Here is a 12916-nt window from a genome sequence, read left to right on the forward strand (position 1 = left end):
GTGATCGTGACTCAGAATTTGCGATAGCCAGTGGCGCTGACCCCACGGGGCCTGAGGGGGACCGAGCCCCCTCAAAGATTCGTTATGGGCGTGAGGAAAAATGTGTCAGGCTTGTCGATTTTCCCCGGAGTGTCCAGATATCGATATTTGAGTTATCAGGATTCTAATGTTTATCACATGACTCTTCTAAAATTCTTAAAAAAAAACTTTAAAACCTACTACTTATAAAATGTCCCAGGGCAAGATTCCCGGTTTGGGCCCCCCCAATATTTTTAGTAAGTCAGCATCCCTGGCGATAGCCATACTTGCTTGTACTTTCCTATTTTATTTCTTATCAATCGTGGACGTGGAAAAAATTGAACATTTCTTGTGTTATTATGTCTCCCTCTATTGTAAATCTATTTTATCTCCATATATTCGATGTTATTATTGAGGCATATCATGGCGTTTCAAAATTTACGCTTGAGGAAATGGAATTTGGTTCTTCACCATTCTATTTAGGGTGCGAATCATAGACGGCACTTTAGGCTAAAGTCTGTTTTCTCCGTTTCACAAACGCCACTTTAGAAGAAAAATGGCCGAATCGTCATTATACCGTAAAGTGCCCAACCGGAGCTCACTTTAGGGCTAAAGTGTCCTTTACGGATGAATAAATATGTTGTTAAAGTTGAAATATGTGGGTTACGGAAATTAATGGGAATTAATTTTTTGGTGAAAACATAGCAGAAGACTGGCGCGTTTCAAGAAATAACCAGACACGTAATATGTCTCTTTTCATTAAAAATATATCGAGTCAGTATTGATGGAGATGACCCATTACTTGCAGTTGAACTCTATCGGTCGTTATACTTCCTAGGAAATTTTTATGTTTACGTGATAATTACAGCATAGTAAGTGGTTTAACAGGTTGGCATAATTTATGTTGATTTTGGATATAAGGTAATTATCAAGTTCTTAGGTTAATCATGTGTTTTTATTCTAGAATTTCCCTTAAAGATACTTGAACTATTAGCTAAATTCTGCTTATATTGGCGTCAATGGTCTTCCTACAGCCATCTTGTATGATGTTAGGCACGATGTGGTGGAAGTTCGTAATATTGTTGAAATGACACATTGCAATATTTCCACTTATAGATTTATTTTACACTACGCGTTTCGTCGTTACAGCGACATTTTCAAGTGTGAAAAAAGTCTTAAAGATTTTCCTTATATATCATGGTGCTTGAGGGGAGGGTGGGAGTAAGATGGAGAATGGGGTTTGGGTGACGAGATTCCCAACCGTCACAGTTGACCCCGGAAAAAAAAAGGAAAAAAAAAATACGTTACTATATCCAAAGGTTTTTTAAAAATTTTTTGTACAAACCCTTTCCACACTACACCCCCACTTTCACACCGCAGAAGAACAGTAGAAGAAGGACACGAGGTCAACTACCCAGGAGGAGAAGATCATCAGGGCGAGGACGCTATCCGGACAACCACACCCGAAAGAAGACAGTGAATGAGTGCAGGGTACCCTCACCCATCCTAGAACCTTTCTTTTCTTCCCCCTCACCCTGCCTCAGTTCGAGACCCTAAAACGACCCTCCAACCCCCCCCCCCCCCACAGCCTTCAATATGCTCGCTTCTCGTCACCCAAACCCCATTCTCCATCTTACTCCCACCCTCCCCTCAAGCACCATGATATATAAGGAAAATCTTTAAGACTTTTTTCACACTTGAAAATGTCGCTGTAACGACGAAACGCGTAGTGTAAAATAAATCTATAAGTGGAAATATTGCAATGTGTCATTTCAACAATATTCCTACAGCCAGATGCTAGTTTATATACGTTGCATTGAATTTAAAGCGTTTTCATTCCATAATTGCTTAATGTACTCTTTCCACATGCCTCGATATCACGTTTAACATTTTTACCTGTTTCTGTCACTTTTGAAACTAGAAAGTTTTTGTTTCGTTTTTCGGCTACGCATTTGAATGTTTACAATGATGATATAGGATCTCGTTATGAAAGGCAGCAATAAAAAAGTAAAACATACTTTCCTTCATAGTCATATTATCTGCAGCAAAGCAATATTTTCTCGAGGATGTAGGATTGTTATGGAATTTTCTTTACACAGCATCACAGACTTCACTGAAGTTTTTTACTACATAATTCGTGAATAGATACTTGGTGTCAGGTATTCACTTAAGTAGAGGCATCATTTGGGGTAGACACAGAGATATTTATTGATATAAATCATTCTCACATTCAACATGTTTCATTGCGTGGTCATGCATTCATTCGTTTTGATGATATCGATAGGTATTCTTGAGTGTCCATTTCTCTAGTATATACAGCCACGTACGTCAACATTCCAAGAATTAAAATATTGGCAAGCACAAAGGAATTCAATACACAGCCATATCTCTTTCAAAATATGCATCCACCTGAGACAACCACTGATTGGTAAATCTTCAAATTAATTGGTACAGTTTCAAGTTAACGCGAAAGAATTTCACTATTTCACCCACCTTAAATGAAAGTATACCATCCAACTTCGACTAACATGCAGTCCAAGCAACCGTATGCAATTAAACATACAAGATGATCATAAAATGACGTGCAAATATCAGCATTTGAATCTTTACTTCGCTGGAAACATCGAAGAGCATTTCCAGTGCACGAAGCCAATTAAAAGTGAGCTTTCATTCAGCCAACTCAATCATTAACATACAAAAAAGTTAGTGGGAAAAAGCTTTCAATAACGCAGTATTCATTTACATTTGCACACAACTTGAGATAACGAGAAAATGCAGTTTAGTAAAATCTTTGCGCAATACAACTCGGAAACCCAGTCGCCAAAATCCTGTTAACAAGTTCGCAATTAATATCGTGTCAACTTTTTCTTCACTTTTTCGTAGCGTTCATTGCCAACACTCACAATTTTAATACCTGATCGAGACTTTAGCAGCTAAAGTGCCACTTTATAAAGTGGTACTTTAGCTGCTAAAGTCTCGATGTCTCGAAGTCTCCTTGGGACGACTTTGAAACGAACTTCGGCTTAAGTCCTACTTTACCGTAAAGAGAGACTTTGTAAAGTGAGCAATTTCAGTGTCGTCTATGAATCGCACCCTTGAGACATAAGTTTTTTGCAGACTGAATCTGTTCAATTGGGTGTTGACTCGTATTTGGTGCTTCATTGTTTCAACTCTCAAATCGTAGTCATACTTCTTTCCTTTTCATAAGAGATCGTACCTATTTGGATACATCTCATGGTGGCTGTGCGAATAAAAATATACCGTGCTTAAAAATGTATGTACTTTTTTAAAGAATTTGTTAATTTTTCTGCTCTTTCTAGGAATTATCAAACCCTACCTGTATTAATGCTTCAGATTTAATTACGCAATGCTCATTTATTATGATATTAGTTTATTCACATGCGGTATTGACCTTTTCTCTTTTTTATTTTTCCCCGCCGTCGATTTGCTTCGTTAATTAGATACTTATCCTATCCTCTTATTATTAATGTATCTTAATCTCTTTTTTGTTTCTTAATTTTCAGGGCATCATTATCGGGTGACCGTGAGTATTAAGTCGAGTAGCGGAATTCAAAGCGGAGAATATGGAACTTTTTATGTGTCCATAAGGGGCAAAAGAGCAAGCTATAGTGGACGGTTGAAGGCCAACCCTAGGTAAGACATGACTTTCTTATATTCGAAATTATATTCTACGCATTTACGCCTAACATTTTATTCAAATTGATGTCGCCGTAGTGAGCTAGGTAATACTTGCAGCCTGCCTTCACTCAGCCATAATCGAACAGGGTGTTTGTTAATGCGCAGGTTATAATAATGGAATGGAAATGATAACACAAAGTAGTTACGCCGACTAAATCAAAGATGCAACAATACGGAGAGGGTAAAATTATGCGATTTTGAGAGAGCGTTTTTAGGACGTGAGTTACTTGGGAAAATCCAACTTCGACGAAGTTATTTTTTCCCATTAGTTCACATAAATATATGTAGACAATCGTAAATTAATACCTACTGCAAAATCAATGTTTAAATGTGAAGTTTCAGTTTTAGTATCCGGATTGAATGATAAAGTTGAATGTATTAAATTTTTATCTATTAAAGCACAGAAAAAAATCAATAGGCGACCTATTTGTGTAAAATGCCCTACTTTTTCCAAATTTTATCATAGCCATTATCATTTTTATGAAAGCCTTTATCAAATTTTATCATTTTTATGAAAAATTAAACCATGTATCAAATGTATCAAATTATTTTATCATTTCACTCATAATGGTGCTGTCTAATGTAAAGTCGCATTTTTATCTGTTTTTAAATTAACAAATTTATTTAAAGCCTTGCGCTAATACAATTTTTAATTTTTCAGGGCCATCTATTTCAAGCCAGGAACTACGCATTCGTGGGTAGTTTCCGGAATGCCCGTTGAGCGCTTCACGTCGGCAAAGATCGAGTGGGTACACGGCTTCCATTTGTCAATTCTCCGAATACCTTCCATCAACCTCTCCTGGATGAAAGTGGAAGTTCTCGAATCAGGCGAGACGTAAGTGGCGCTGAATTTAATCGTAGCTGAACTTGTCACAGTCAATTGAAATGTTAAGAAATGCGATTATCAGCGATACAGACAAATTCAATGCGGCGGTATTGTTGAAATGGTATGGTTTTATTTTCAGAGTATATAAATGGTAAATGCTATTATCTAATTTTATTTCTCTCCGTCCTGCTTTTGGGCGAAATAACTGATCTACAAACTTAATCGCAGATTTTATCTGCCGTATTAATAGATTTCCGCTAAAACGCGCTAGTAGGGCTACTAACTTAGTCGGCTACTAAGACCTTTAAGTTGCCTACTAAGATATGGTATTCATGGATTCTTTTAAGTGAACTACTGACTTAGTATGCTACTAGCCAGCTTGGCAGCCGATACTCGGTAGCGATTTGTGTTCAACCCGTTAGGCTACGCATAGCAACACTGCATCCGACTCCTCCGCGGCGCGGAAAATTCGTAAAACCCTTAGACCATATAAATATGGCCTAAGCTAAAACCATCAAACAAAAGAAATTGATTCGGCAGAATGCATCGAAATTTTTACTTGATAATGGATAATTCGATGTGAATCCATCGCAGATATAATTGTTGACTGCTGTTCACAAAATGTATGCTATGCCATAGAGAAAAGATAGATTTATGAGTACTACCGAAGCATTGGTATGTTTGAAATGAAGTTATTCTTGTAAAAACGGCCGTGTATTGATGATATTTGGTAACTAGCGCATCCTATCACAAATTGCATCATCATTGCATCCACTTCACATATAGATGCAGTATGGGCTGTGCTGGCTGGGTATTACATGTTTTTGCACTTCCCATATTTGTTTTCGTTGGTATATGCGTGATGGGTACGGAAAAACATAACTAGCAACGTAATAATAAAGTAGCTAATTTCTCTCACTTTGTCGTCGTACTTTCCTAATATTCTTTTAACAAAACCCATTGACAGCGTAGAATGGCGGAAACAGGGGATATAGTTTACTAGAGGTGGTTCATATAAAAAACAAAGCGTAATTAATCTAACTTTTTTACTTATTTATTGCTGATCATATCACAAATAGCACTACAACGCACACAATATTTCACTTTACATTTTACGAGCTGTCTTTTATGATACTTGTAATTAGTACATTCCGAATCAACTGATTCAATGAAAAACTTGGCTCACAATTAAAACACTATAACCTAACACTAATAAAGCATGATAATCAGTTTTCCAATCACTCTGCACACGCTAAAAGAATTTACATTCCTTGAGGTTCTAAAGGATTCTTCACATCTCACTTCCCACTAATCACTTACGATTTAGAATCAGTTTATATTATTTCACATCGACAATGAAATGAATAGGCTGAATCAAATTGCTAACCCAGTTATTGTAACATCAAAAAACTTCCAATTTCACTATCATTCGTACTGTAACTAAAACAACAACAATAGCGCAACGAAATGCGTTGAATGTGAACAGCGGCGAAAGCTCACGATGAAGTGACTAGAATAAGTAATAAAATCAAACAGAACTTATACTAAGCGTACAAACGAATGAAAATAAATACGCGCTCGCTGTATCCCTAAAGAACAATTACTTCAAATATGAAACATATCCCCTTCGCAACAGTTAGATACCTTTGATCGAAATGTATACGGTTGATTAAACCAGCATGGAAGAAATAAATAATTTTGTTGAAGCTCATACACTTACTCGTATAAATCACTTCACTTGTCGCTTCACTCCTTACTTCATCGTCCATATGCAATCAATTCACTTAGGGGTACATTAAATGCACAAATTGAGTACACTTTCAATAGAGGTACAAGTTCGCTGCACGTCGCGTCGTAGTTTCCTTGCAGCTATAAAAAAACTTTCAATTCCTGTCAACAATTACACTACAGACGTTGCCTGTCTTACTTTCAGAATTGATTTTCGTGCTCCATTTTGGCTCAATTACGTAAAAAATCTTTAAGAGTATACAAATAGAACCGGAGTCAATCATCCACAACGGTCCGCGCGGACCCTAAGGTCCTTATTCAGTAGCTCCTTTAAACAAGGCCGGAGGGCGACTAAGAGCCGGCTACTAAGATAGTAGCATACTAAGCTTAGTAGCCCTTAGTAACTATCTATGAATACCATTGTGCTAGTAAGCTACTACTTACACCGCTACTTAAACGTTAGTAGCTTACTAAGGAAACTATGAATACGGCCGTATATGTAGTACATCTACCGATGGTGTCGGTGCATTTTCTATTCAGCTCATACCTGGATATTATATTCATGCCGTAAAGTTCCAATTGAATTGCAGAGTTGTAGCAGGACACTGTTATTATTAATGTTCATAATAATTCTCAGAAAGATCAATATTTTAATTAGTATATTATGTCTTGTATCAAGCCTTGTATCCAGGGGAAGATTTCAATTTTAAGAGCTCTTTTGGGACCAAATGTTCAACTAAAAATTTAAAACTTTTTCAATGAAAGGCCTCCTCCGGAGCCCGAAGTTTGTTGTGGAAGCTGTTATATAGCGCTTTGCATTTTATAAATTATCTTAAATTGAAGTTCAGTGTTATAAATAGAATATCTTTTTCGGTTAATTATTAATGAAACCCCATTTCAATCTTCAACTTGTTTTTTTTTCTGCGCCGGGTTGTCAGGGGGTTGGTTTTAGGAGTTCAGGCCGCAAAGTTTATAAACTCTTTAAATATAAATTTATTGAAAAAAATTAAGTTTTTTGCTAAATTCGTGTTTGCATTCTGAGTTGACGGGACGATTGTCGTGACAGCATTATTTGTAAATGCTTTTGCTTACATTTATTTCCTGCCTCCGCCTATTCAAAAAATAGTTGTTTTACACATGTGCACTTATTTACCGATAGTATTGGTATGTAAAACATTATTCTTATGCATGAATGTTTTATTCGGGCGGGAAATCTCAGCCCAAAGTGGGAGTTGTGTAGCAGCATTACTGGTTTATAGAAGAAGAGTTTTTGTTGAGTAGAGAAAGGGATTCACTGTGGAGTTTTATATTCACCAAACGATAAAAAAATAAATTAGGTGTATTTTTATTTCGATCAACTTGGTGAGTAAGATTTTACTTTTTCAGTTTATGGAGTATACACCTGCCGCAAAAAAGTAGCTAATATGGCCTCGCACCAGCATTCGGTAGGTTAATGGCTGTATTATTAACACCTCCCGAGTCACGCCAACGCAGGCTACTTGCGGGGATATATGTTGATGAAGAGGGAATGCATTGCTTTTCATTTACATCTTCTTTGTTGGTACGTTGTCTTTTACACCTTCCCTAGCTAGTTTCAAGGGAAGTATTTTCCAAGACAGAGAATTATCTTGCACAAATTACCTGCTACTTAACTTGAAGCAACGTGACTTATGATGGATCAGACCAATTAATGGAATAGTATTCCTTCACCCGTAATATAAACCGCGCATCAATCGTGGTATCGAAATTAGAGGACTTATGACATTTGTACGCCTCTCGATCGACAGAACAATCCTCACTTCTGGTTATATTTTACCGAAATTTGAGCTTCGTTCAGCTAATGACTACCCTAAGTCGATTCAAGGCATCTTTACTTGTTGTGAACTAACAAACGTTCTTTTTCAGTTTTGAAATTTTAACAATCGTTCCCCTAAGTTTAGTTGCTGTGAACGGGACTTTTGTGTTACGGAATTAGTAAATAAAATTCGGTCCTATTCCATATACAAGCGGCTCAAAGTTGAGGAATATTTTCCGATCGGTTTTTAAGAAGGATCTCTGATTTTGCTCGGCAGGATGATGATGTGCGCCGAGGACAAGCCCCTGAAGACCAAGACTCCGCGCCACTTCTCCATGGACGACAGCGGTCCTTGCTCGCCCGCCAGCGGGGGCTCAGTGTCGTTGGGCGTCATGGGGAGACGAGCGGACGATGAGGATGAGGAATACAGCGATGAGGATGAGGATGGACAGGAGGGGGTGTTGGAGGCGGCGGAGACGAGGTCGGAGGCAGAGGCGAAGGCGCAGAAGGAGGCGGACGAGAAGAAGGCGAAGGAAGAGGAGGAGAAGAAGAAGAACAAGGACCCGTGGTGGAAAATTTCCTTCCCCTTCGGTTAAAGAGGTTCCTCGTACGAAATGGGAAAGCCAACATTTTTCATTCGCTACAGAAGGAAAATGTTGGACGTTTCAGTGCTTCCACCCTAGGCAGATGGATGGTTTTGTTTTCGAATATCCCCAGTTTTAGGCGAAGAGGTTGTCTAATGAGCCGAAACATGACACTGTTGCTTATTTATTACGTTTCAAAGACACTTTACTGCACATGCCATGATTCAGCAGGCTCGACAAGTCATCTGGCCGGTAGTTGATAGACGATACCCATTGGTTCTCGAGACCCAATAAAATCTCTATTTTAATTTATGACTGCTCTGAAGTAGCCGAAACAATTGGTCGTCAAATGCAAGCAATATTGATGACGCTGTACAATATTTTTGTGTGTCTTGGCCGACCCCTGATTCAATGTACAGTTGTTTGGACATCGAAGCATGTCAGAGACGGCAATGTTGTGGCCTTCGGTTTCTTGTTGAGATACATTGTGGTGGATGTACTAAAAGACCTCTAATGCGGTCTCGATGGGACTTAAATGCTTTCGCTGTAGAGTGAAGAGAAGATCTGATTACCGTTTTAAGACATATTGCTTCAGTCAATTACTTTGGACAATGGGGACTCAAATGTTTTCGCCCTAGTGTGTAGAGAAGATCTGAGTATCGTTTTTAGACATTTCACATCGGTCAGTTATTTATTCCCAGTTGTTAAATCCTCTCCAATTACTGCAAACTTTCATCTCTTCTCGTACGTGGTTGCATTCCTCAGCGCCAAATGTTCGTTGACCTACCCTGGTCTCGATCTTGCCTGCCCTTCAAGGCTGTGACAAAATGATTGACGAGCAGCGTTGATTCTAGACGGAATTCCGTCGCATTTCGTCTCCCGTTTGTTGTCGACTACAAAGGCTGTGAATGGGATTGTGGGAGCATAACCACCCTTGCGTTTCCTCCTAAAAACATGCGATGTTTTGCCGTTTTCTCCCGCACATTATTCGAAATACTGTTGAGTCACTCGACTATTCTGGTGATGTCGGGATCGTCTTTTGTCCCTGTGTGTGATGTTCCTTCCCGAATGCATCAGCGAATGTCGCCTTCCGGGAGCTTTTTGCTATGTCTCGATCCAGCGACTGTGTTCCCACATCCGAAATCCTGGTAATGGCCATACAGTCGCTTAATGGGAAAGTGGAATAATCCGTCATGATTATCATTGTCAGTTCCCGGGCTCACATTCTTTTAGGTCTCTTGAAGACCTCGGCCGCGTGTGTATGGGCCTTACGGGACAGGCAGATCGCTGCAGGTGGTCGTTACCAAGGGAGTTTGGCCGGGGATTCCAGAAATGACGCTTCCGGTCATACGATGGCCTACGGGGATCACACGATCGTTTTAATTCCATTCTCCCCTCCCACTGGGAACGCCCGCGAATGCTCCCGCGAGAAATTGCCCTCCATAATTGACTCAGATGTCATTAGTGCAGAAGGGTGAGAACGCAGCTGTGGACCACGTGGGGTTGTTCACAGTCGCACCATCATTTCCTCAAGGACAATGGATTCCTGTGGATGTCGTGAGTCTGTGGCGCGATGTCGCGTGTTTCCGATGGAATGATGTCGTCCGTCGGCCGAATCATCGGAGATGGGAGGGCCTTTTCACCGAGGGGCAATTAGGAGGGAAGGCCGTGGAATGGTCCCGCCGAAAAAAACTACCGGCATTGACTCCCTCGCCGGCGCCGGAACAATGGTCGCTTTGGAGCCATTGTCACCGTCCTTCGCTGATTGGATGGGGGAGGAGGAGCAAGCATTCGGCTCAGTTATTTTCTACATGGACCACATCCCTTTGAAGGCACAACAAAAGCTCTTACTGATAATCTATAATTGTTTAGGCTGAATGGACCAATATCAGAGTCAATAGTGAAGCCAGACTTAGTTGCTACTAGCTATGATCGTATACATATTCTCGCGCCTGAGGTTATTGAGTTTTTGTGTGCGTTCAAATTGTATTCATTTTTTGTGCAGTCCGTTTAGCATAACTATTTTTGCATTGCTAATTTAAAAAAAAATATTTCCATTCGTTTCCAATTATGTTATTTCTGTGTGCAAAATATTATGTAACCGTCCGCAGCAAAGTTGTGACATTTGTTGCTTCTCAGCCTTCGATGAACTTTCTTTTGGCTATTTAATCATACTGACGTTTCGGCAGTATAGGGACCTCACTGTACTCTGCTGTAACCATTCAAACAATGATTAGTTCATTACGTTTTTTGTGGATTACTTCCCCGAAACCGAGCTTGTTATTGAGAGCTTAACCTCACTCCTCCCAGTTCGCCCTTTGGAATGTTTTTCTGGATGTGAAAGGCTCTCGTAAGATTTTTTTCACCTTGCCCCACGCCCCACTCCCCCCTCCTCTTTCACCTCCAGAGCTCTCCTCTGGTTGCAAGTCGACATTTCAGCATCCAACATAAACCTCTTCCTTCACTCTCTTTTCATCCACGCGGGACGACGCTGCGGCGTTCCCCAGTCCTCTCCGGTGCTCTCGAGGTGCGGTGAAAGTGCCGCCGATGATGAAAGTGCGCCGTTTGTTTTCGTTATTTTGCCGCGTAACCAGCACTCGGTGGGGAGTGGGGGGAGCAGCGGCGGTAAAGTTTTTGTTTTTGTCGTGGATCCCTGCCCGTTTTTCCCGCCCACCTGAATCTCTCAGTCACTGAGAGAGACGCCAGCGAGCTCTTCCCTCCATCCATCCAGCGGCCTTCCGTAACTCGCGCGCAACTCGCCCGTCGCTTCTTTGTTTACTTCCGCGATGCTCCGCTGGCGCCTCGGGCATAAGATGCGGCGCGAAAGGAGGAGGCGCTGTCTTCGTGCAAGCTCCGATACACACGCGCTCGCGGGTGGGAGAAAGGTCCACTCATCTCCGAGCAGAATGGGAAGGGGAATAGAGAGACTTTATTTTTCGAACAAAGATGCGGGGATTCAAATGAAAGTCTTCCCCCTTCTTCTTCGCCTTCCCTCAACGTTTGTGCGAGGGAGAAAATGTTCGTGATGTTAGACCCTCCTCTCCCATCGTGAAAGCACTCGCATATGGGTGGCTTCTCGTATTCGGACCGCGGGATTGAGCAGTTATCTCTCTGGTGCGAGTGGGTGTGTATTGCATCGGGTTTGCATGCTCATGTATCACTTGCTGGGCTTCCGGATTGATGACGAGAGTTCGGAGGAACTGTGGTGATGCATGCTGATCAAGTCTTGTACGGGAACGCGGAAAGTTTAACCAAATATGAAAGAACCACTTCATATTGTGACATCGAGGCCCACCATCTGTTTATTTTCTTTTAAAGCTGATGAGGTTTCTTTTTTGAAGAAAAAAAAAACGACGATTCATGTTGCGGATTGAATGGAATTTTCATTTCTCTCAAGGAATTCTCTCTCAATTGCAATTACAAGTGGTTAAATGGTCTAGGGATCAGGATTGAGTGGCAGCGAGTACAAATTAGTTTATATGTAAGGTAAATGTCATGTAAAAATATATTTAAGGACATTTGTGTCACTAATGTAAGGCACTATGTGCTTTATTTATTATAATTTACTTGCTTCATTGTGTATTGATGGTGTAAATTACAGAATTTGTGTTTCATTTGTATTGTAGTCGTGTGTGTGAAATGTAGCGTAATGTGACAGAAGTATTTATGCTCACGACGTGTATCGTTGATATAATAATCTCTGATAAATTTTTATGTTCATAATATTCAGTGACTTAATTTCACTACCCCAATTTGCTCCTTATATATATATATTTTTTAATTTTAATGTATTGTTGCTTTAAATAATGTTTTTTCTCTAACTACAGGAAATTAGGCATCTGTGAACGCTAGGCTGGGATGAAAAATGAATTTTTTTGTGATCTAATTTGCCCTTTTGTAGTATACTCATATCAGGGTCTCTGTTACGAATTCTTTTTTCATTATCTGATAATATGTACTGACGCCCGAGCTATAAAAAAATCGAAAATTCAGGCGGAATTAGGAGGCAAAACCCTATGGAGATAATATAATTTTAAATAAGGTATTTTAATAATAACCAATTAGAAGTGTGACTTTCATCATAAAATTCTCAAAATTAAAAGTTTTACCAGCAGCATGGCACAGTTTTACTTTGCGTGATAATCATCGACAAATGTGGAAGGAACGCAACCCATAATCCAAAAAATGTCATGCTACGTGTAGCATCACTTCACAAATTGTTTTTTGAAAGCAGAATTTTCGAAACACTTAATATTTTTTATATGT

General features: G+C 39.9%; 1 protein-coding gene across 2 annotated transcripts in view; it reads left to right on the forward strand.

Annotated features, from left to right (window-relative positions):
• LOC124160750 (pancreatic triacylglycerol lipase-like) overlaps nt 1-12375 on the forward strand; it is a 36520-nt gene extending 24145 nt beyond the window's left edge. For both annotated transcript variants that reach the window (XM_046536764.1, XM_046536771.1), the window contains exons 10-12: nt 3543-3672; nt 4379-4552; nt 8344-12375. In XM_046536764.1, the coding sequence (XP_046392720.1) occupies nt 3543-3672; nt 4379-4552; nt 8344-8662 (623 nt within the window). In that variant the 3' untranslated portion in view covers nt 8663-12375. The remainder of the gene's footprint in view (nt 1-3542; nt 3673-4378; nt 4553-8343) is intronic.
• The last annotated feature ends 541 nt before the right edge of the window (nt 12376-12916 follow it).

This window comes from Ischnura elegans, chromosome 1 (assembly GCF_921293095.1).
Source record: "Ischnura elegans chromosome 1, ioIscEleg1.1, whole genome shotgun sequence".
In the NCBI taxonomy this organism is placed as follows: Eukaryota; Metazoa; Arthropoda; class Insecta; order Odonata; family Coenagrionidae; genus Ischnura; species Ischnura elegans.